The sequence below is a fragment of the Trichechus manatus genome, unplaced genomic scaffold (assembly GCF_000243295.1).
Source record: "Trichechus manatus latirostris isolate Lorelei unplaced genomic scaffold, TriManLat1.0 scaffold00109, whole genome shotgun sequence".
Lineage (NCBI taxonomy): Eukaryota > Metazoa > Chordata > Mammalia > Sirenia > Trichechidae > Trichechus > Trichechus manatus.
In genome coordinates, this window is record NW_004444045.1 from 4,247,143 (window position 1) to 4,272,237 (window position 25,095).

General features: G+C 41.2%; 2 protein-coding genes and 1 non-coding gene across 4 annotated transcripts in view; 2 read left to right on the forward strand and 1 right to left on the reverse strand.

Moving 5' to 3' along the window:
• Window positions 1-7,800, forward strand: part of MAK16 (MAK16 homolog) — an 18,869-nt gene extending 11,069 nt beyond the window's left edge. The window contains exons 7-10 of the mRNA XM_004383392.2: window positions 5,008-5,082; window positions 6,081-6,194; window positions 6,962-7,015; window positions 7,171-7,800. Coding sequence (XP_004383449.1) covers window positions 5,008-5,082; window positions 6,081-6,194; window positions 6,962-7,015; window positions 7,171-7,362 — 435 coding nt within the window. The 3' untranslated portion in view covers window positions 7,363-7,800. The remainder of the gene's footprint in view (window positions 1-5,007; window positions 5,083-6,080; window positions 6,195-6,961; window positions 7,016-7,170) is intronic.
• TTI2 (TELO2 interacting protein 2) lies at window positions 7,725-18,542 on the reverse strand. Of its 2 annotated transcripts, XM_004383423.2 has the most exons (7): window positions 17,872-18,542; window positions 16,400-16,586; window positions 13,293-13,385; window positions 11,631-11,818; window positions 11,408-11,551; window positions 9,006-9,168; window positions 7,725-8,024 (listed from the first exon to the last, which is right to left on the reverse strand). In XM_004383423.2, the coding sequence occupies exons 1-7, from the start codon at window positions 18,516-18,518 to the stop codon at window positions 7,905-7,907; spliced, it is 1,542 nt and encodes a 513-aa protein (XP_004383480.1). In that variant the 5' UTR covers window positions 18,519-18,542; the 3' UTR covers window positions 7,725-7,904. The 2 variants fall into 2 exon arrangements, with proteins under 2 accessions (XP_004383480.1, XP_023593611.1); XM_023737843.1 differs by lacking the exon at window positions 13,293-13,385 and having other exon boundaries at window positions 7,874-8,024.
• Window positions 18,543-19,475: 933 nt separating this feature from the next.
• Window positions 19,476-19,579, forward strand: LOC111821842 (small nucleolar RNA U13). The gene has a single exon (XR_002825177.1). It is a non-coding gene; the product is annotated as a small nucleolar RNA U13 (small nucleolar RNA).
• The last annotated feature ends 5,516 nt before the right edge of the window (window positions 19,580-25,095 follow it).

Sequence of the window (25,095 nt, forward strand, 5' to 3'; positions counted from 1 at the left end):
TGTATTCTAGTCTTGGGTTGTTATCTGATGTTACTGATTTTCTAACCAGAGGACTCCCTTTAGTATTTCTTGTAATTTTGGTTTGGTTTTTGCAAATTCCCTAAACTTTCATTTATCTGCAAATGCCCTAATTTTGCCGTTATATTTGAGAGACAGTTTTGCTGGATGTATAATTCTTGGCTGGCAATTTTTTTCCTTTAAGTTTTTATATATGTCATCCCATTGCCTTCTTCCCAGCATGGTTTCTGCTGAGTAGTCCAAGCTTATTCTTTTTGACTCTCCTTTGTAGACGACTTTTCGTTTCTCCCTAGCCTCTCTTAAAATTCTCTTTATCTTTGGTTTTGGCAAGTTTGATTATAATATGTCTTGGTGACTTTCTTTTGGGATCTACGTTATGTGGGATTCGATGAGCATCTTGGATAGATATCTTCCACGGTATTAGGGAAGTTTTCTGCCAACAAATCTTCAACAGTTCTCTCTGTATTTTCTGTTATCCTCCCCGTTCTGGTACTCCAATCACTCGTAGGTTGTTCCTCTTTATATTTTATAGAGTCCCACATAATTCTTAGGGTTTCTTATTTTTTTTAATCCTATTATCTGATTTTTCCTCAAATAAGTTGGTGTCTAAGTGCTTTCTCTTCAGTCTCACTACTTCTGACTTCCGTTGCCTCAATTCTGCTCCTATGACTTTCTATTGAGTTGTCTAATTCTGAAATTTTATTGCTAATCTTCTGGATTTCTGATTGCTGTCTGTGGTTTCTTGCAGCCTGTTAAATTTGTCATTATGCTCTTCTTTAATCTTTTTAATTTCTTCTATTGGTTGTTCTGTGTTTTGCTTAATTTCCTTCCTAATTTCTTGTTCTGTATATTATTCTTTTGTATTCTGCCTCTGGTAATTCCAAGAAGTTTTCCTCCTCTGGAAAATTTCTAGATTCTTTATTTTGGGAGCTTGCTGAAGCCTTCATGGATTGCCTCTTTATGTGATTTGATATTGACTGTTGTCTTCGAGCCATTAAGAAGTTATTATATTTATTTATGTTTGCTTACTGTGTCCTAGCTTCTTGTTTTGATGTGCCCAAATAGGCTACTCGTAGGAGCTAGTTTGATTATTGGCATCTTTGAAGCTCTAATGTCCTGTGACCAGGTGGTTAGATCTGTTACTAGGTCTGTGAGCTCAGGAGTCTGCCCACTCCTCCTGTATGGATTCAGCTCAGGTGCCCAGGTAGATGGCCACCAAGTGTGTGGTGTAGGCTGTCACCTACAGTCCTAGACGGGCATGGGTGATTGTTGTAGGCACAGGCATCTGGCTGCAGCAGGGGGACATACTCTGAGCAAGGCAGGGGGCTGACGGCCGCCCCCAAGTGTCCAGCAGGAAGGCATGTCCCTGTTCCTTAGAGTGCGTGGGTGGATGGGTTTTGCAGCCAGACTATGAGCACCCAGTGCTGTTGGCTGTAAGGACTCGGGAGTACCTCTTATTCTTGGGCCCCTGTTGCAGGTGGCTAGGTGGCACGGGTGGAGCCACCAGTCCTCAGGCCCCTGATGTGGGTAGGTGAAGACCCTGCTTAATGGGCAGAGCAATGTCAAATGTCACGAACCTGCCACTTCACAGCTGAAACAGTTAAAGTTAGACTTCAGGTATATACCGTTTTACTGCAGTAATGAGGGCCTATGCTGTTGAAATGGGCCCACACAAGTCTCTGCAGGGGGAAAGGCACTCAAAGTCTGTGGATCTCTTATGCCTGTGCCTAGGCAAAGGAGCTGTGCCTACCCTGAGTTCCTGGCTTAGGGGAGCCGGAAGTTTATTTTTTCCCGTTTGTTAATTTGTTCACTCTCCAAGGCCAGGAGAATGGCTCAGGGCGTGTGACAGATCCTACTTCCGGCCCAGGGGACTAAGCAATTGCTGAAGCCAGTCGGTGACCTACTGCAGAGCAGGGAGCGGGGGAGATAAATGGGAGAGAGGTGTTTCCCTAAGGGGGGTGTTTTTGACTTGCACGGTAGGCCGTAGGCAAGTACTTAATCTTTACCGATCTAAGGCTGCATCTTACTGGTTCTGGGCGGCCAAGTAGAATTTCTACAGCTGGGTCTCTCCCGCTGCAGAATTCACCTCCCATGTGCTGCTGCTTGCCTGCCTCACGGCTCCCCTAAGAGCTGATCTGGCATTAAGGGCTCAGGCTCTCACCAGGTCAGGTCTGGCAATTCCTCACTGCTTCCGAACCGTCTTTGCCTCCCCCTGCCACTCAGTCCGGTTCCTCAACTTTGCCTTAGATGTTCAGGGCTCCCAGATTGTCATATATAATTGATTCACTTGTTTTTTTGGGTCTTTGTTGTAAGAGGGTCGACTGGAAGCGTCTGACTACTCCGCCATCTTGGCGCCCTGCCTCACTAAAGTTTTTTAATATGTACTCCCCAATATGAATACTACTTATCAGTGTTATTATGCATGCACATTTGCACTAATGTGTATATTATAATCTTTTGTGATGTTGAGAAACGAAGGTCTGGTTCTTAGCTGCGTATAAATTTGTCTCTAAGGGCTATCATAACTGACAGGTATCTCAGAGATACATAGAGAAGTACATTGTTGATTGTATGAAGTATCTGTTCTTCATTTTTCATTCTCCCCCACCAATAATGCAAAGGTTTTGGTTCAAATCCAGCCAGTGAATTTTTCTCTTCCTTGATTGTCAAACAGGTATTCTTGGAAACGTTTCAGAAGAAATTAAATTGTTGTGTTTTTAGCAAATGCATTTGAAGCTCTGAAAAATCTAGATTTGGAAGATTTTCAAATGGGCTGGAACATTCTGTTTCCAAATTTTTTAAGTGTTAATTGTAGTTTTTATAGGAGACACATGTTGTTTTCAACAACAGGGTCACATAGATGTAATCAAATCCAAACATCTTTTCAAAATGTTCTATCCGTAGAACAAGTTTAATAAAAAAAAAATTTCTTCAAACTCACTGTTAAAATGTTGCCTTTCATTTAAAGCAAGAGATTAAGTGTATTTATTTTTTAAAACATCTGTTAGGTTACGTACTAGTGACAGCAGTTTGCCATCTCAGCAAAGGTTGGTAAATAAGGAACATTTTTCTTTTTGTGAAAAATTCATGACTCACCTTTAAGTTCTCACAACTTTAAGTACTGTGCCATTTGAAAGACTGGAGATTTGAGTTCACCCAGAGGCACCTCAGAGAAAGGCCGTGCTGATCTACTTTCAAAAGATCAGCCACTGAAAACCCTATGGAGTGCAGTTCTGCTGATACACATAGGGTTGTCATGAGTTGGAATCGACTCGACAGCACCTGGTTATAGCATTAGATAACCAGCATACCTTTATGACTATTACCAGTTTTTTTTGCAGACTATTCAATATCATCTATAAATCCACTTAACTAAGCAAATATAAGCAGCTAAATGTTGAAAAACTCTAAAAGGAGTGACACTACCACTGTCAAACTGTGTAATAGAATGTCCTTTGCTCACCATATCTTGCTCACTGTATCTGACACAACTATTTGGTTTATGGACAGAGTCAGCACACCAAAAGTCTCCATGATAAATATTGTTACATTTAAAGAAAAATTATACATAGAAGTTTTTAATATTTTTTCCCAGACCTCAGTGGATCACTCTCAGGTGTGAGCACCCCACTTTAGCAGTGGCGTCACTAGGAGGGTGCAGACCGAACCAGTGACACTGTCAGAGGGGGTGACACCAAAATGACTATCTATAAAATTTTTGTGCAGTGTTTCAGCAGAAACTTAGTATTTTTTATAAAAATATCCCTGTAGTTAGTTATAACAAAAACATTTTTTGTAAGCCGAGCTTACACGTTATCAATACACCCACAAAGCTAAAACTATGCTGATTTACGTTTTGAACCTTTTAGTGCACTCTGGTCAGAGCTGTCATTATTACCCAATTACAACAACTCTTCCAATCACATGGTTTCGTCTGCACTCGCTACAAGCATGTGCTGTTGTTTTTGTTGCTGCTGGTGTTTTTATAGTCGCTGATTTTGTCAGGTTTTCTGGTGTTTTAGCTACAGTATTGTAATTAGTATATGAATTTATATCAATGAGTTTTTTGAGAATGAAGTAGTAATTAAAGGAAAAGGAGAAAAATCAAAAAAGGCTTCCTCTCAGTTATTAATAATGTAACTAACGTCATAATTCAGTGTAGAAAGATTTTATAAAACAATTTTGTTAGTATTCATGTATCTAAAAAATACTACATTTAAGCAGTTTACAACTACATTTATCACGTATTATTCTATGATTAAAATTGATAATAAACATTATTAAGGATTCTGTATGGTCTGGTATAGGAGGAGGCCTATGGGGGGCGGGGTGACACCAACCCTAGTGACGCCACTTGCGATTTCTCCTACGTAGTGTAAGTTAATCATTCTAACATAGCTTCACTGTGCAATGCTTCAAGACCCTTTATGGCTTTCACTGTCAAATTAATGCAAGATCTTAGGCTGGAAAGGTAGATTCAGGTCAGATTTTTGTCTTTTGGTTGGGGGGTGGTTAGATTGGTGCCAGGCTGTGTTTTTCTATGAGAGATCCTCAGACGAAGAGATTTTTTTTTTTTTTTTTCCTATCACATGGAATCTAACATGGTTTTAGAAAATATAAATGGGTAAAGGTTTCTCTTCCCTTTTCTTGGCCTCACAAAATCTGGCTTCCGGGTTGCTAATTTTTTGAGACATCTTAAATGTATGTAGACCTGCATGCTTTGTATTATCTATCAAAAGTTTTGTTAGAATTTAATTTAGAATGCAACTTACAAAACCACAGGAATTTTAAATTGAAAGGTTCCCAAGAAGTTTTGAAAGGGAAGGAAAAAGCTTTCTGGTTGGAGAGACAGAAGCCCTAATAATATCAAGAGGAAAGAAATGATTACATCACATCTTTCTTATGCAAACTTGGTCATCTCTTCCCACTTCTGCAGGCTGAAAAATGAGTACTAATGAAGCAAATGGGTTTTCTCTTTTTTTCTTATAGGAAAAGGCATTAATAGCTGCTCAGCTGGACAACGCCATTGAAAAGGAATTACTGGAGAGACTGAAACAAGATACGGTGAGAAAGTTAGGCGCTTTGGGGTACAGCTTTTATTTTTTAGGTGTCAGTATCATGCTAGGAAATATTTGGAAATCTATTTTCTTTTTAAAGATGTTGGGAAGGTCTCCACTCTGGTTTTATCCCTGGAATAAAATAAGTATCATTTAGGCCTTGGTTTCCTCATGTCAGTTCACTGATGCAGGCATATGAAGTGCTTTGGTTAGCTTGATAGCCTCCATTCAGTGTGAGAGACCGTGCCCTTTCTGCCGTTCTTCCCAGCCTCTGCTCCTAAATGCATCGATTCCAGAGCTCTGTGTAGAAGCCGTGGTTTTGCTCCTCCTACATACTACCCTTGTCTTTTTATTCTCTTTTTAAAAACTAATGTCACTTATGGACACAACATGAATAAAATTTATTTTTTCTTTATTATTTCTCCTTCATCAGCAAAATTACATTTGTCCCAGTTCATGGGTTTTATAGACTTAAATTTTAAGTGATCTGGTTCCATTCTCATAGAAGTTACCTGTTTGTTTTTTTATTGTGCTTTAGGTAAAAGTTTACAGCTCAAGTTAATTTCTCATACAAAAATCTACACAGATATTGTTACGTGATGATTAATTGCAGTCCCTGCAATGTGACAGCAGAATCCCCCTTTCCAGCCTGGGTTTCTTGTGTTCGTTCCTGTCCCTTCCTGCCTTCTCATCCTGCCTCCAGACAGAAGCCGCCCATGTGGTCTCATGTATTTGACTGAACTAAGAAGCACACTCCTCACGAGTATTATTTTTTGTTTTATAGTCCAGTCTAATCTTTGTCTGAAGAATGGGCTTTGAGAATAGTTTTAATTCTGGGTTAACAGAGCATCCGGGGACCACAGTTTCAGGGGTACCTGTTAGATATTAATCATCAGATTAAGTATTTTCAAATTAAACACTAAGGCAGAAAAATATGTTGGACAGTGGAACTTCAAGTGTAATATCTAAATTTAGTTGAAGCCAGTCTGTGTTTATGTTATTCAGTATGGCGACATCTACAACTTCCCCATTCACGCCTTTGACAAGGCCCTGGAACAACAGGAGGCAGAGAGTGACTCTTCAGATGCTGAGGAAAAAGATGAAGATGATGATGATGAAGTAAGCCTTGTTTGCTTCTGCTTTGTCAAGCAGAAACCTATACAGGACTAGGTCTGTTTTTATGTACTTGAGGGACGGAATATCATCTCAGTCCCCTACCAAGAAATAGCTTTTTGGTCATTTTGTTCTGTCATGAGACTAATTTTGGTTCAGCAGAGGCTGCTTTGTTCTCCAGGCTCAGCCAACAGACTATTTATGCACTGACGACTTTAATCTTATTTATTGGCTTCTAAAGTTACTCCTGCCAGCTAACAAATGAAAAATCCTCACAGCTAATAAAGTATATACCACCAAGGAGCCTACTGAAATTTACACCGGGTTTACTCTCACTATTAAACAGGAGAGGTATTTGAATGGACAGTATTTTTAGGAAAAAGGCTAATTTAACAAGTAGATCTTTAATCATATGGGACACTCAGGCTATTACCTATTTGTAAAGCATTTTTATGGTATGTGAATTACTAGTTTTAGTTGAATGTACCACGAATTATTTATAAAGCCCTTCCTACGTACTGATTTTAGTCAGTTAAAATGAGGACATTGTACCTCCAATAATTTAAATCAAACATGAGAATTGTTTGATATTTCTAAAAAAAATTTCTTAATTCAGAAGTATTAGATTTTGGAATAACTAGATGTTGGTTGCAGAGTAAGTAGACTCTGATCCTAATTGTCATTTATGTACTTATTTATCAAAGAATAAAACTAGATGTCTAAACTGAATTTTCATTATGTATTTTGAACCTAACAGTTACGTTTTACTTTAGGATGTGGGAAGAAGAGAATTTGTGGAAGATGAGAGTGACATAAGTGACTTTGAGGTGAGGCGGCCTTCAGCAAAAATAGGGAAGCTTTCTGAACATGCACAGAAGCGGACGAATTCTCCAGTTTGTTCTCAATTCTGAGAACAGTGAAGGGAGTTGGGAGAACTAATCTAGCATCCTTTTCCCTCCTCTTTTTTCTGTCCCCATACTAGGATATGGATAAATTGGATGCCAGCGGTGATGAAGATGAGGACGATAAATCTTCCAGTGAGGAAGAGAAAGCCCTGAACGCTAAACACAAAGGCAAAACCCCCTTGAAAGGACCTTTGCGGAGAAAACGAGCCTACGTAGAGATAGAGTATGAACAGGAGACAGAGTCCACCACCAAAGCCCAAACCACGTGATTTGTCTTCATTTATAAACAGGACTGAACATTTTTAACTTCTTCCTTTTTTATATCTTAAACACACAACACACCTCAAGTTTTTGCTCTTTTGTGTTGTATTTAACACAGTATCTGTGTTCTTAATATTTATGTCACTTCTGCGGGGCAAGAAATCTGGGAAGAAGTGGAGGAAAGTCTTTAAGCTGTAAACAGTATTTTTATAGTACTTTTGGCGTATGTGTTACAGTAACAGCTTGAGCCCAAGAAGCTTAACAGATGAGTTCTCGAGGCTGGGACGGGATTGTGGGTGTAAACATTTCTAAATCTGAAATGTAACTTACCCTTGTTTCCTTTGTTTGCCTCCCTCCCTCCCTCTGAAATAGACTTTCCTTTAGAAATGGCAGGACTTCAGTCTTTTCTCGCCCTCCTCTCCCCACTCTCATGGGGGCAAAAGGAAATAAAAAGATCTAACTTAACAGCGCTTGGTGTAAAAATACCTTTTTCCATAAACAGCGCCATTCATACAATCTGAGACAGACAGAAAATCTTTTCATCGTTGGGTTAAGTAACACAAGGCTTAGTTCCATGGTAGTCAGCGCCTTCAGAAGCCTGCTGCACTTCTCTGATACAGTTCACCACCGTGCCATCTTCACAGCTTTGGGGAATTGTGGCCAGGAGACCCTGAAACAGGAAACCAAACAGGCTTTGATTTTTTATTTATTTATTTTTCCCCCTTCTACCTTGGTTTTTCATTTTGGGTACCATACTCTAAGAAGGAAGGAATGGATGACACCGGGGGCCAGTTCACAGAATACTAGTCAGGAGGTGCTACTTTAAGGCCTGTACTGGTGTGCATGGAAAATGTCCTGCTGGCTCATGCAGCAGCAGCTCAATACCAGCCAAGGGCAAAGGAAGTTGAATCTTGGGCTTTAAAACTGCCTGAAATTAAAGAGCCGAGATAAAATAACTTTAATAAATAAAACAATAAACTATACTACTGTAAGCTAATTATTTTTAGGATATGAATTTCTTTTCATTCCTTTATAACTTTCAATGAAGGATGTCTCAATGGGGTAAGAAGTGAGGCAGTAGTTCATTACATACACGCGAGTATACGCTGTGGCTTGGAGAAGCTAACTCTCGTGCAGTATGGGAACAGAGGAAGAAATTCATATGGATAAGTAAAATTACGAAAAAGCATCTACCTAAGAGAGAGTTGCCCCCAAAAAAACTGGAAAACATTTCTGATACTGGAATAGTTCCATCCTATTGAATTACTTTATCAGTATTATTATTCCTTCGTGGCTTACAGCCATTATTTCATCTTTTTTTTTTTTTAAATTAAATTCAGAAAACTAGAACAGAGCTTAAATTTTATAAACTTAATCATAATGCTTCTGCCCATTCTCTTGTCCTAGCCCCAGAAACATCTGGTGATTCCCTTGCCTTTTGGTTTGAACTATTTGGAATGGCTTTGAAGGAAGAATAAGGTATTGGTTAAACTCTGTTGAAGGCTAAGGGCTCAGAGGTGGAGGCCTGAAACTCTCCATGTTTATATCCAGATGTGGTCACGTGTGTAAACAGTAAATTATAATCAATCACAGGAATTACCTAAGGGTAATGAGGCCCAGTTGAAACAGATTTGGGGACTCTCTCCCTTACCATCACTCGCCCTTGTGAGCTGTGGTCCAAGAGAATAAGGCAGTCTGTGGCCTCCTCTAACAAGGCGGTCTTCACAGGCTCAGGTGTCAGGTTTGGGTCCCTTGCTACATCACAGATCAGTTTCAGGAGAGCCTTCAGTAAGACCACAAGTCTGCAGGAAACCCTGGAATCAAGAAGAAAACCTAAATAGTCTAAATCCTAAGACACTAAAACTGGAAGGGACTTCAAAAACTTAGCCAGTGCAAAACTCTCATTTCATAATTGGAACTGCAGTCAAAGTTAAGTGACTTAAAGACCACAGAACTGGGGGCAGAACCAGGGACCAGACTCCAGCTTTCTTAACCTCAAGCCCCTGCTCTTTCTATAGCGTACTGCCTACATGCACACAGAGACACACTCTGGCTGCCCACGTGTTCTATCCAGCTTAGCTGTATCTATTATAAAGAAACAGCCCCTTCCTTAAGGGCTGAAAAAGAGGAACCAGGTTCTCCCCTTACTAAGGGCTGATAAACTTTCCTGCTCTATTCTTCACTCCCTGTACCCCACCTCCTCCATACATACCAACCCATCGTTGAGTTGATTCTGACTCAGCACCTGTCTTGGTCACCTAGTGCTGCTATAACAGAAATCCCACAAGTGGATGGCTTCAACAAAGAGTTTACTCTCACAGTCTAGGAACCCAGAAGTCCAAATTCAGGGTGCCAGCTCTCTAAAGGAAGGCTTTCTATCTCTCTCAGCTCTGGAGGAAGGGCCTCATCATCAATCTTCCCCTGGTCTAGGAGCCTCGCAGTGCAGGGACAATGGGTCCAAGGGATGCACTCTGCTCCCAGCACTATTTTCTTGGTTGTGTGAGGACCCCGTCTCTCTGCTCGCTTCTCTCTTTTGTATCTCAAAAGAGACTGACTTAAAACACTAATCTTGTAGATTAGGTCCTGCCTCATTAACATAACTGCCTCTAATCCTGCCTCATTAACATCACAGAGGTAGGATTTACAACACACAGGAAAATCAGATCAGATGACAAAATGGTGGACAATCACCCAATACTGGGAATCATGGCCTAGCCAAATTGATACATGTTTTTGGGGGACACAATTCAGTCCATAACAGCAATCCTATAGGACAGAGTAGAACTGCCCTATAGGGTTTCCAAGGCTGTATCTTTACAGGAGCAGACTGCCACACCTTTCTCCCACAGGGGAGTTCTGAACCACTGACTTATTCGTTAGCAGCCGAGCACTTAACCACTGCACCAACAAGGCTCCTTCATACATACACATGGCATATTCATTTTCTAACCTCCCTACCTTTGTCCACATATCCCTTCTACTTGGAATCTTGTTTTCTGCTCTTTTAAGACCTGACATAGAATTAATTTGATTCAATCTCATTTATCCATCTATTCATTCTGTTCTACTCCATTCATTCTTCAAATATCTGGGTACTTATTATTAGGTACTGAGTATACCTCAGGAGACTAATTGATGTGGTCTCCCATCTACTTGGAGCTTACAGTTAAGTAGGGGAGAAAGACAGTAAACAAATGCAGTCTAATTACAAGTAAGTGCTATATAGGAGAATTCCATGGAACGTTAAGTGACTAAGGAAAAGACTGTCATGGGGGGAAGTTACTCTGGATCCCTTTTACAAGAAAGTGAGAGAAGGTGGTCCCAAATAGATACCTATGTTGCTGGGGTACTATATTCTCTAGCTGAATTAAACTTTCAGTTATTTCATGCAAGAAAGCCTTTTGCTGACCAGCAGTTTGGGTTCATGTGTATTGTTCCCGACACCTACCTCAACCCAGAGTTGGAATGCTTTCTAAGCAAGCACATCCTAAGTCAGTATTCTCCTGGCCACTGCTCTGCAGATGTTAAATGGTGGGCTATGAGGTGCTCCGTTCTCAATCAGGCTTGAAGAACTTCACTAGGTTGAATAAGGTAAGCATTTGCAGCACTTCTAAATAGCCCTTAATATTCTAATATGCAAAATAAATCTAGAGAGATGTACAACATCTAGACTTTCCCACTTCCTGGACCACAGAAAATGTATTTATTTTTTGTGGGACATCAAAGAGTACCGGGATGGGTATTCTTAGAACACCAGTCTAAGCCATTCTTAGGATACACTTGAGTTTAAAAGAGAAGTGATGTGATAGTGTCAGAATGTGGAACTGATGCCTGGTGAAAGGATCAAACTATAAGCACCTGAAGTAACTACACATTTCTCTTTTCAGTGCCACTGTCTCAGTTCAAAATGCTACAGGTGTGTGAAAATGAGAGCGATTCAAATCCACAGTATGTCCTTAATTCTTTGTACTGCATGTACATCTGGGCACACTGTGAAGAGAAAATCAGCTGAGTTTTGCCCTTTTAGCAAACCTGTCTACTTGGCTGCTATACCTGGGCCAAGTATGCTGGATAAGAAGTTTTAGGGTCTCCAGTATTTTCAATCTCGCCTCCTCCTCTGGTCCATCATAAACCTCCAGATAACCAATGATGACTCGCTCCAGTCTCTTCAAGTGCCGGACAGTTAGGATCCCCAACCTAAAAATGAAAGCAAAAAATGTGATGCCAAAGAGTTGAAATAGGGGTGTATGCCCAAACCAGCAGCCCAGGGCCTCACCTCTTCACGAAAGCTGGTAGGTTTCTTGCATAGGTCCTGCGTAAGAGAAGGCGGTGCTCTGGTTCCATGTGGGTCAGGATCAGTTGCAGGACCTCATCACACTGCGTGGTGGGTCTAGCCATATCTCCCTTCCACTGCACGGCTTTCTCCAGGATGGGGAATAAATCCAGCAGACACAGGAGCACAGCCTGGGAGGAAGGGAAGGGAAGGAACCATACAGTTTATCCACTTTGCATTAACTACCCTTGCTGATTTTTCTAGGAATGTCATTAATCTGCTGTCCATGTCAGGATTCTAAAAGACACTAAAAATAATACACGAAATGTACATTACTTTATATTTTACACTCCATCTCCAAATGGCAGTCTCAAATAAGTTAATACCTTCCCTTCAGCATTGTTCTTTGCTAATTTGTAAAATGGGAACAAGTGACACGGGCACGTGGCAGACCCCAGAGTCGAGACTTTAACCTAGATTTTAAGTCTAAGGTTAGTGATATTTACATGTACTTACAATAAAACTGTTCCTAAACAGAATCTAAGATGCTCCTAATTTGTGTCAAATCTGACCACTTAATCTGCAGTTTTCAGTGTCTAGGCTCTCCTGGGGCATTTGGTTTTTCTCTTGTTTTAAGTATCTTTTCTCCAACATCTCAAGAACCCCAAACTTTCTGGCTATTAGTACCTGAATTCTCAATACCCAAAATAGTATTTAAAAAAAAAAGGAGGGGGGAAATAAAATGAGAAACACGGTTGTTTCCACCTCTAATTTTACATAAATTGTTTCCTGTCTTTACAATGTTCTTCCCTCTAAGAAACTCATCCTTCATAAGCAAGTATCACCTCCTTCCTGAAGCTTCCTAAACCACCCCCAACATCCCAAACCTGGTTAGCTCACCATTGCTGTATACTCCCTGCACTTTATACAAACCTTTTTTTCCTTATCACTTTCTACAGTAGATATATGTATACATATTTATATATTTATATAAATGTCTCTCCAAAGTATTTTTAAAAGTTAGAAATCCCATCTGGGGTTCTACAATGGAATGAATGGGATCTACAATGGCTCCTGACATACCTGTAACCAAAAAACTAAATCTGTTGCCATCAAGTCGATTCCGACTCAGTGACCCTACAGGACAGGGTAGAACTGCCCCATAGGGTTTCCAGGGAGTGGCTGGTGGATTCAAACTACCGACCTTTTGGTCAGCAACCAAGCTCTTAACCACTGCACCACCAGGGCTCCACCTGACATACAGTAGGTGCTTAATTAATGTCTATTGGATGAATAAATGACATGCTAAATATCCAATATACAAGTAGTTTCCAGTGTACATGTTGATATAAAGCAACACAGAAGAAATAACAATAAAAATAGAACTTTTTCAGACATAAAGCTGCCCCCAAGTGATAAACAATTGACCTAAATGAGAAAAAGAACTGGCTTTTCTGTGGAGACTCAGGAATATGGATACCCGCTTGGTGTTGAAATATTTTCACTAGTCATTTACCTATGTATTTTCAGCTTGGCAACAGCTTTTATTATTCTCACTATCCAAGAGAGGAAAATGTCTCCCAACTATTCCTACTCACGTAATGACATCTTCTACTCAAATTTAGAGACTCCAGACTCACAGCTGTGAACAAATCTTGCAATTACCTGAATGAGGTGGTGCTCCGGTGTGTACAGGTGGTTGAAAATGGCATGATACAGGACCTGCGCCCTGTTGTACTGGAGCAAATCAGCAGCTGGCTGCAATTAGACAAACTACCCAATTAAAAGAAGTTTCGCAGGATTGGCAAAATGCTGGCAATTTTAAAAACTGGATTATGAATACATGGAGGTTCATCATACCACTCTCTCTACTTTTGTGTGTATTTTAAAAGTTCTATAATACAAAGTCTTAAAAAAAAGTTTCTTTGACTTATAGCTTGCACATTTGCGTATAATGCCTTTCAGGTTTTGATTCTTTTGTTCCTTGAAACAGTCAACTGTTAATTATTCAAGGTCTGGTTATTTAATTTGATAATGACCTAAGCCTTCCCATTTCTTCTGTAATTATCCTTTCAGTTATTACAGTACCTACATCATATAACTACCAGGTTGGCAGAGGGAAAGTACAAGGTGGGAAAATATGAACAAGTTAATGTGGTTACCTGGCACTTTAATAGAAAGCGAGTTAATAAAAGATACACAACTTAACAAGAAAAGACAAATAGCCCAATCATAAAATGGGCAAAGGGCTTGAAAAGACACCTCACCAAAGAGGACATTCAAATGGCCACCAAACACATGGAAAGATGCTCAGCGTCATTAGCCATCAGAGAGATGCAAATCAAAACCACAAAGAGATACCATTTCACTCCCACTAGGATAGCTAAGATAAAAACAAAAAACAAAACAAAACAGAACACAACAAATGTTGATGAGGATGAGGTGAAATTGGAACCCTTACCTATTGCTGGTGGGAATGCAAAATGGTACAGCCATTGTGGAAAACAGTGTGGTGGCTCCTCAAAAAACTAAAAACAGAACTACCATATTAAAAAAAAAAAAAAGAAAAAAAAACCGTTGCCATTGAGTTGACTCCGACTCATAGCAACCCCATAGGACAGAGTAGAACTGCCCCATAGGGTTTCTAACGAGCGGCTGGTGAATTCGAACTGTTAACCTTTTGGTTAGCAGGCAAGCTCTGAACCACTGTGCCACCAGGGCTCCAGAACTACCATATGACCCAGCAATTCCCCTCCTAGGTATATACCCAATAGACTTGAAAGCAGAGACTCAAACAGAGACTTGTACACCAATGTTCATTGCAACACTATTCACCAAAGCCAAAAGGTGGACACAACCTAAATGCCCGTCAATAGATGAATGGAACGACCACAGCCTCCACTAAACTGAGTCGAGCACAACTAGATGGTGCCCAGCTACCACCGCCGACTGCTCTAACAGGGAACACTATAGAGGGTCCCGGACAGAGCTGGAGAAAAATGTAGAACAAAATTCAAACTCACACATACAACAAAAAGACCAGACTTACTGGTCTGACAGAAACTGGAGAAACCCTGAGAACATAGCTCCCAGAAACCCTTTTAACTCAGTACTGAAGTCACTCCCGACGTTCACCCGTCAGCCAAAAATCAGACAGGCCTATAAAAGAAACAATCACCAGGTATCCGAGACTCAATGGGTACACCAGCTCAGGGGCAAGAACAAGAAGGTAGGAGAGGACAGGAAAGCTGGATGAATGAAAATGAGGAACTCAGGGTCGAGAAGGGGAGAGTGCTGACACATCACGGGGTTGGCAACCAATGTCACCAAACAATATGTGTATTAATTGTTTTGTGAGAAACTAATCTGATCTGTAAATTTTCACCTAAAGCATAATTTAAAAAAAAAAAAAAGATAAATGGATAAACAAAATGTGGGACACACATAAAATGGAATAGTACACAGCCAGTAGGAGAAATGAAGTCTTGATACATGCTACAGTCTGGATGGAGCCTGAAGACATTATGCTGACTGAAATAAGTCAATCATAAAAGGACAAATATTATATGACCTCACTTATATAAAAAAACAAGAAAAGGCAAATGTATGGAGACCAAAGTTTACTAGTGGTTACCAGGGGGCAGAAGACAGGGAGAAAGAGGGGGTTATGGCTTATGGAGTACTGAGTCTCAGTTTAGAGATGGAACAATTGCATTGATTAAAGGTAGGGTTTGAAAAGCTGGTGACAGTAATTGCTGTCAATAAGTTGTACAACTGTAAAAATTGAACTGGCAAAAGCTGTGTGGTAGATACACTTACAACAATGACCAAAAAAAAAGAGTAGCTGCTGAGGCCGCTTATGTACAACCAAACACCTTGTGGGATTTGGTTCCTTGGTTTGGAGGTTTAGGGTCATGGTTTCATGGGACATCCCAGTTAAGTGGCCTTATATCAGGTTTAGTGCTTCTGTTCCATCCCCTAGTTTGCTGTGTAGTACTTGGGGTCTTAAAAGCTTGCGAGCAGCCATCCAAGGCACAACAATTGGTCTCTATTGGCCTGGAGCAACAGAGGAAGGAGAGGCAAGCACCGGAGGATATGGAATGTGTAGCTGGTCGCCTCCATGTACAACTGCCTCCATCTCCAAGAGACCAGAAGAACTGGATGGTGCCCAGCTACCACTACTGAACATCTTGGTCAAAGATTCCATAGAAGAATCCTGATTAAAATGAGGGAAATGCAGAACAGAATTTCAAATTCTCATGGATTCCAGACTTTCTGGAGCCATAGAGGCTGGATGAACCCCTGAACCTATTGCCCTGAGATAATCTTTAAACCTTAAACCAAAAATATTCCCTGAAGTCTTCTTAAAACCAAACAATAGTTTAGCTTAACTAGTAAAGAACATCTGCCTTGAGCATTGTGCTCTTTTAAAAACTACCTACATGAGATCAAATTGACAACTTGAAAGATTAGAGAGGAAGCTTAGGGGGTAGTAACAACTCAGAAAAGGAGGGTGAGAATGGTTGCACAACTTGAAGAACGTAATCAATGTCCCTGAATTGTACGTGTAGAAAGTGTTGATTTGGTGTGTATTTTGCTGTGTATGTTCTCAACAACGACAACAAAATAAATAAAATAAATTACAAAAATAAATAAATAAATAAAAGATATAAATGGGCAACAATAAAATAGCACTACCACGAATGAGGAACAGCCATGAATGACTTAGTTTGCCCCAGCAAACTAAATGACAGAGAGCAGAGATTTCTTACCACATTAAGCACAATGTGATGGAGGCAGCGTATGCCCAGGATTTTATTCTCAGTTTGATAGTCATCTGAGATAAGCAATGATGGGGGAAGTATCCTTTCCAGATGTTGGTTCAGCCAGGGTCGAGTGACCTGTTGCAGAGTCCATGAGAAAACATGTTTGGTGGCAGGGTTATTTTTCCAGGATTCCCTAAATGGAAACATGAAACCACATTAAGTGATATGGTGTTAAGTAGCAAAGGAAATTGAGCAGCTCAAGCTAAACAGAGTATTTTCTTGACCTTGAAAACCCACAGCCTGCATAATAAAACTCTTTATAACATACAAGATTTGGATCAAAATAACTTTCATAACGTACACAAAATACATGTAATAACCATTCAGGGCTCTGGGTCTAAAGCTAATCCAATGAGAAGTAGCCAAGGACCTATGGGGATGATGGTGGTGGTTATAGCGAAGATGTGTGTATTGAGAAGGAAAAGAAAAATTAATGAAGTATCTCTTATATTAATTATTATTCTCATAAGCGGAAAAAATCAATCAATATTTTAACAATAATTTATAGTTTATAAAGTGAGTTTACACACATTACATAATTAATCCTGAAATAACTGTATAATAGATAATCTTAGCTTTACTTTACAAATAATGAAACTGAGATTCAGAGAGACTGTCTGACCTAGTCCTACCCAGAAGTAATAAAAAGAAACACAGACTCAAAACCAAGCTTTTTACCTCCAAGTTCCTGGTAAAATGACAGTTATGAACGCATTCTTTTCTCATCGCTCCAACACTACAAATATTAACATACAAAGTAGCAAATGGAAACTCACAGAAAGTACTTTGGCTACTAGCAATCTCAAGGGTTTTTATTTCTTCATCCCAAGCATTGCTTTCCTATCTAATAACTCTACCTATCTAATAGCTAGCAACGAGTCCCAAGATCCCCAGCCTAAGCTTAAATCCTCCCCAAACCCCCATCCCCACCTAACTTAAAAAACTTAAATCAAAGCGAGTGGGACAGACTTTCCAATGTACGCCAACAGTTGTCATCAGGAGCAGAAAGAGCACTGAAAAATGGACACGTGAAGACCTGGGTTTTCATCTCTATTTTGCCACTATCTACTTACGTCAATTTAGAGCAAATAACGGCCTTGCTTGCAACACCCTTATTTTACTGATACGGTTGCTGAGTGATGCAAAGCGTTAATGCGCTCAGCCACTAACTAAAAGGCTGGAGGTTAGAGTCCACCCAGAGATGTCAGAAAGAAAGGCCTGGCCATCTACTTCGAAAAAATTAGCCACTGAATATCCTACGAAGCACAGTTCTACTCGGACACCCATGAATCGAAATCCACTCGATGGCTAGTTTTTTATTTTACTGAAGAAGAAAACTCAGGTTCCCTTGAGCTCCAACATTCTAAAACATTAAGCTGAAGCCCGAGTCTGGTGGCCCTTTGGGCAAGAGTACTCACTTATTCAAATCGGGTTTGAGAAGCCCCATTATGACAGTAAATCTCCCTTTCCCGTCTCCGTTTTCTCCGTGGAGAAACCCTGCCACGGAACCACAGTCAGAAACTCGAAGCAGTAAGGAGAGCACCTCTCCAGCAACGTTCTGAGATCTTGGGCTGGTCCAAGGTTGCTCCAGGCTGTGTGTGATGGCGAAAATATAGACGGGTCCTGCCAAGTGATGCAGGCCTGTCTTCCATGCAGGGCAGGCCAGGGAATTCTTGGCAGTTTCAACCTTTCGGAGTAGCTTGAGAAATAGTAATCCAACTTCTGCGGCTTTCTCAGACACCCCAGAGTGACCATCACTTCTAACGCTCTCTTCCGTGGGTGGGGCCGCATAGGTCCCCAGGGCTTTTGCCACCTCCCCCAGCATCTCGGACATTCCGTGGATTGGTGCGCCGCTCAACTCAAATAATCTGCCACATTCTGTAGCTTCGATCAGAGCACTGAGGTCCTGGAAAACTGCATCTCTGCCGTTACCCCGTCGGGCCTCCTGGCGGGTAAGACGGTGCAGTATCTGGGAGAAAGCCTCTCCGAGAGCGGCGGAAGATCGCCCTCCAGGCAAGAAAAAGCTCTCCGGTGGCGGGTTTTCCCGAGCGCTGTCAAGCTCCATTCTTCAGACTGGGGATGGGGGGTAGGGGGAAGGTTGGTCTCTCCCAGAGGACGAGGAAGGAGGCAGGGAGGGACCCACTAAAGAGGAAAGGCAGGATCACGCAGAGTCTAGAACTCTCCCAAAAAACAGAGTAAAACCTAATAAAGTAAAACTCCGAGATGTCCGGGAGGAGGGAGGGGGCGTCTGGTCGGGATAAGAATAATGTGGATGAGGGGCGCGGTGTTTAAGCGCTAGGCTGATAACCGAAAGGTCGGCGGTTCAAACCCACCAGCTGCTCCACGGGAGAAAGATGCAGCAGTCCATAAAGATTTAAGCCTTGGAAACCCTATAGGGTAGTTCTACTCTGTCCTATAGGGTCAGGAATTGGAATCTACTCCACGGCAACAGGTTTGGTTTCGGGTTTGGAAAGCAAGGGACACGGCAAAGTAAAAGGGGTCTCTCTGGTAGTTACAGAGCCTCAGACTCCCAACCGGAGGGAATAAATTACTCTGGCCTTTTGAAAACGCAAAGGAAAACAAACAAAAAACAAAACGAAAGAGTTTAAGGAATAAGCTTCAGAAAATCTACGATAAATCCGCCTGCACCCCTTCCCAGCTATCCTATCCAAGCTACATGTTGCCGCAAAACACAAGGTTGACTTCCGCCAATACTGCCGCAATACTCTGTCGGTTCACGACTTATGGTCGTAAAGCAAGAGCAATGCAGGTTTAGACAAGGGGAGAAAGGTGGAGCTATGGTGAATATATTTGCATAGACAATATTTCTCTCGCTAATTTTATTTTTGTTTTCGTTTATTAACGTGGCAACAAAAAAGAAATCTCAGAATATCGGTGTGATTTTTTTTAAGTGTACTTGATCTTATATGGTAGTACTGAATCTATCTGAATTTCATTTGTCACCCTTTCTTTAAAAGACGGTAACAGATACTCGGGGCTCCCCGAAGAAACTTACTGTTCGATCCTTTTCCGGTTCATAAGCATGATGATTGGGTTTTCATACGTGTGTGTGATATGTGTCTCCCTCAAATCTTGTTACGACACCGGCACATTACCCGTCTGACGTGAGCTGGGAGGGTCTTTTTATAGAGACTGCGTTATAAAAGCTTTAGATTTCATGTTCTGGTGTATTGACGTTACTTTTTAGTGTTATTAGTTGAATAAACTCTTGGGATTTATAAAGACATAAGGTGCGATTCCTGGCTTTCTTGTTGAGTTTTACGCCGAGTGATGCAATAGGTGTTGACGCACGAAGTTTTGGGGTTTTGTTCAGTTTTGGAGTTCTGTTTTGCTTAACCAATTTTCTAAAGTGTATGTTTACTGCTGTAGAGTTGATTTCCACTCATGGTGACCCCATGTGTTATCGAACATCTGTACTTCATAGGGTTTCAAGGCTCTGATTTTTCGCAAATCATCAGGCCTGTCTTCCGAGGCGCCTCTGGGCCTCTGGCTGAGTTCGAACCACCAACTTTCCTTCCAGTAGTCCAGCGCTTACAATTTAGGCTTTTTACAATCTAACTCTAGTGTTAAGCAGTGAGTTAGAAACTACTGCTCTGACTTTCATGATCCCGCGGGGCGCCCAGAGAGGTGGGTCGCCAGGACGGCCGAGCCCAGCTGGGGTCCCGCCCAGCGGTGCGAGCGCCAGGTGCTCCCGGACAGCCGCTCGCCGTACTGGGTCTGGGCGGCAGGCGGCAGGCGACGGCGCCTGGAATAAGCCCGAAAGAGGAGGAGCTTGAGGCTGCAGGAGCTTGCGGGGCGCCTAGATCTTGCAGGTTCAGCGGCGTTCCGGGAACTAACCATCTTGGGTGGGGTGGTCACAAGGCGAGGAGCCAGTCTCACACCGCGTGGGTATTGCTTGTCCCCTTCGCTGCGGATTCCCTGAGGGGGGAGTTTGTGTTCAATTCGCTTTCGGTTCCCCAGAGGCCGGTAATAGAACTGCATTGCGTTCACGTACCGTGGTTTATTCAGCCAGTCCTCTGTGGATGGACATGTGGGTTCAGCAAGCATTTATTGCATGACCAAACTGTGCCAAGCACAGGGGATAAAGGCACGGTCTCTGGCCTCATGGTCTCTGGCCAACCTTGGGAGTTTGTCCGTGACTCTCATATAACTTGCATGATGTCGTCAGCGTCCGAGGAAGGAAACTTTATATTTGCCAAGGCGTGAACGCAAGCTCAGGCACCTGGGCCTTGGACACCGGTGTGTGTGGGGTATCCCTCCTGCCTCCGGGGAAGCGGGTGTTAAGTGCAGTAGAAGATGTCCCTCAAGAGTCCAGGGAAAGCACTGCGGGGTCTTCCAGTCCTGGAGTGGGGTAGGAGTGGGTAGGTGTGTGTGAGTTGGTGGGTGGGTGGGAGTTTCAGTAGTCCGTTGTGCTCTCGAGAAGGTGGCTATGTTGTTGGAGACATAAAGTAATTGCGTCTCGCCTTAGGGCTGGAACGCCCTTCTTTGTACACTGTTTGCAAATATCCTAGCTGCGATTTCTTCTTTCCTTCCTGCTTCCCTGCATTTCTTTCTTTTTGCTGTATGTGACCTTGGGAAAAAGTTAGGTAACTCTCTGTGCCTTAATTTATTTATTGGTAAGATGTGAGTAAAAATAGTCCCTATCTCTTAGGGTTGTTATGAAAATAAAGGAGTTAATTATATGTAAACAATGGCCCATGGTGAAGTCTGTATAGGTGTTAGTTCTTGGTAAACCACAGCTCTTCTGTTACATTTCCACTTTCGGGGTGGGGGGGAGAGTTTTGTGGTTAGGACCCTCCTCTGCCTCCTTCATTTTAGTCTTCCCTTCTCTGACCAACTGGTGGCACTCATGATTTTCTAAGCAATTTCAACCACTGAAAAACCTTTTCCTCTCAAGGGGACTGTCCCATATAAAGGCGCTCATTTGGATGTGGGAGCAAGATGCCAAACAGCAAAACAGTTATTGTATCCCTCCTGTGTGCTAGAATCTCTTCAGGCTCTACACGCCCCTTGTGCAAAGTGGATCCAAGCTCTTACTTGGTTATGAGGAAAGTTCCTGTGTTGTAGAGGTCTCCCTCTCTACACTGTGAGTTTCCTAAGGCCAGAGACCATGCCTGTATCCCAGTGCCTGGCACAATTTAGTCATGCAATAAAAGCTTGTTGAACCCACATGTCCATCCGCAGAGGACTGGCTGAATAAACGACAGCAGTGCACACAATGCAGTTCTGTGCAGCTGGACAAAGGAATGAGGAACTGTCTCTGTGGACCTCCATGGGACTCCAGGATATATTGTCAATTGAAGAACAGCGAGGCAGAGGCTATGTGTATGTTGCCTTTGTGTGAGAAAGCCAGAAGTAGGAAAAATGTGTGCATTTGCTTACATGTTAAAAAAGAAGCAATAGAAATACAAATTTAAAACTAATAAAAATGGTTACATCTTAGAAGGAAGGAACAGGGTGAAGGAAATATGGATGAAAACTGGACTTCCCTGCATATGCTGCTATTTGTAGTTTTGACTTTGGAATCATATAAGGTTTTACATAATTATTTTAAAAAAGAAAACAAGCATAAAAAAATACTCATTAATCTAAGAATATATCAAGTTTCTGGCATAACCATATAGAAAAATAAGAAACTGACTTTAAACCCAACTGGTTGCCATCAAATGGATTCTGACTCCTAAAGACCCTATGGCAGAGTAGAACTACCCCATAAGGTTTCCAAGGCTGTAATCTTTCCTGAGGCAAACTGCCACATCTTTCTCCAGCAGAGCAGGCGAACTTTCAGTTAGTAGCCAAGCGCTTTAACCACTGCGCAACCAGGGCTCCTTAAACTGACTTTAAACTCATTATTTTGACTGTATGTCCTTAGTGTGACATATCCTAAAGACAAAAAAGAATGACAATAACTGCATTTCCTAATAGTATTGCTAGTAATAATATCGGTGTTGTGATTTGGCTACTGTTATGTATATTATATGTATTTTACATATATGTTTGTAAATGAAATAGCAAATAAGTATTTCTCTTAATATTGTCAGAAACCGAGGTTTCTAGTTAAAGAGAAAAGAAATACAAGTATTAAATCAATGAAGTAAGTTCTAAACTCTGTAACCTGAAATTTGAATTGACAATGCCCGTATGAATTCATGACGAACTTTCCGCTTTCTACAAAGTACATGTATTCCTTGCTTTAGCCACTGAAAAGGCCAAGAAGCAATGACAGGCCAATGGCTATGAGCACCCCAGTTTTCAGATTCATAACCTAACTGCCATTTTCCTCTAAGAGGAACCAAGGCTCTTTGAGAAATGGCTGAGTTCAGACCTGGGGCAGGATTGCACAACATACACAAGGTAGCTATCAAATTCTGCTGAGATCGTATAAAATGAACCCAAGAGCCAAGATGAAGGAACAATTTGAGCATCAAAATGAATAATGACTCCAATGGATTGAAACACGTCAAATGTGTACAAATCCATGAATTCATAAGATATTTAAAAAATCCCTTATTGTTCACCTTTGGATCACCTAAGGGGTCAACTCTTTTTTTTATTTTGAAAATTGGTAAATAAGGGGGAAATAACCAAACATATACCCTGCAGTGCTTCCGGGTACCTCAATAGTTAGTGAAGGTAATAAATGCAACAGGTCATTTATTAGTCATGCAACAAATGACTAATACATGACCGGTAGAACAAGAAAGTCACCATTCACAGCTCCTAATGAGGTGTTCCGGCAAGGCAACAATCATCCACAGCTGTTAAAACTATAAGGTGAAAGGTTGATGGAAAGCTTTATGTCTGGATCAGGCTGACAAAATCTGAGCCCAGTGTTTTATCTTAACTTTCCTGGAAGTGAGACAACCATATACCATGAGCCTCCTGCTGCAATGCAATAGGAAGTACAGTACACACACGCACACCAAACAAACCCATTGCCGTCGAGTTGATTCCGACTCCTAGCAGCCTTATGAGACAGAATAGAACTGCCCCACAGAGTTCCCAAGGAGCACCTGGTGGATTTGAACTGCCAGCCTTTTGGTTAGCAGACGTAGCCATTAACCACTATGCCACCAGGGCTTCCACAGTACACACCACCTATGAAATATTCTTACACCAAAAAATTGAGGCTAAATCTAATCAAACTTCTAGATCTAACTACCAAAGGACAGGAAATAAAGAAGATCAAGAAACAAAAGACATCAAGATAGCCTAATCCGTCAAGCTCAGTGTGTGGGACATTCTACAAATTATCCAGTTTCTTCATTAATTAACCAGCATGAAAGAAATGTGATGGAAGGGTAACTTATATAGATTAAAAGTCTTAAAAGACATATCAACAAATAAAATGTTGGCTCTTGCTTTGAATAAACAAATTATAAAAGATAACTTTTTACATAACCAGGGAAATTTGAATACAAATTGGTTATCGGATAAAGTTTCATATAATTTATCATGTAGGCAGGACATGTTTAAAGTTAGCACAATTAATAATTATAGTACAAAGGTCCAAATCGGGTCTATCCCAGGTAACTTGGTCACCCTGGTATTAGACAATTTTGTGGAATTATTGTTAATTTTTTAGATTGATAACATTATTATGTTTGTGTTTTTAAGCTATTTGTTAGAAAAGTAATTCCTAAACTTTTTAGTCTCAGGACCCTTTATATTCTTAAAAAGTATTGAGTCACACCTACTAGGACAGCTAGAATGAAAAAAAAAACATGCAAAATAATAAGTTTTGGTGACGATGTGGAGAAATTGGAAGCTTCATACATTGCTGGTGGAAATAGAAAATGATGTCACTGCTGTGGAAAACAGTTTGGCAGTTTCTCCAAAAGTTAAACGTAGAGTTACTGTAAGACCCAGAAATTCCACTCCTAGGTATATACCTAAGAGAACTGAAAACGTGAGTTCATACAAAAGCTTATACACCAATGTTCATAGCAGAATCATTCATAATTGCCAAAAAGTGGCAACAACCCAAATGGCCATCACTGATGAAAAGATAAACAAAATGTAGTATATATCCATCCAATAGGACATTCTTTGGTCATAAAAATTAGAACCAAAGTACCGGTATAGGTTACAATCCAGATAAACCTTGAAAACACTACGCTAAGTGAAGGACGCCAGTCACCAAAGACCACGTACGGTATGATGCTAGTTATACGAAATGACCATAATAGGCAAATCCAGACATAAAATAGGTTAGTGGTTGCCAGGGCACAGAGGGAGGGGGGAACTGGGAGTGACTGCTAACTGGTATGGACTCTCTTTTCGGAGTAATAAAAAATTTCAGGATTTATATACTGGTTATAGTTACACCTTATGAATATACCAAAGCCTACCGAATTGCACACTATAAAATGTTGTATTTTTTGTCTGTTGTTGTTAGGTGCCATTGAGTTGGTTCCCACTCGCAGTGACCCTATGTACAGAAGAACGAAACACTGCCCAGTCCTCACAGTTGTTGCTGTTTGGGCCCATTGTTGCAGTCACTGTGTCAATCCATCTCATTGAGGGTCTTCTTCTTTTTCACTGACCCTCTACTTTAGCAAGCATGATGTCCTTCTCCAGGGACTGGTCCCTCCTGATAATATGCTCAAAGTATGTGAGAC

Bases quoted from the DNA above. Each gene is read 5' to 3' on its own strand.
- TTI2 (XM_004383423.2), bottom strand. From the start codon at position 18,518: ATGGAGCTTGACAGCGCTCGGGAAAACCCGCCACCGGAGAGCTTTTTC. The intron at 13,386-16,399 runs GTAAGAAATCTC...GTCTAATTGCAG, and splicing joins ATCACATTGTGCTTAATGTG to CCAGCTGCTGATTTGCTCCA. The intron at 11,819-13,292 runs GTAATTGCAAGA...CCTTCCTCCCAG, and splicing joins CGGAGCACCACCTCATTCAG to GCTGTGCTCCTGTGTCTGCT.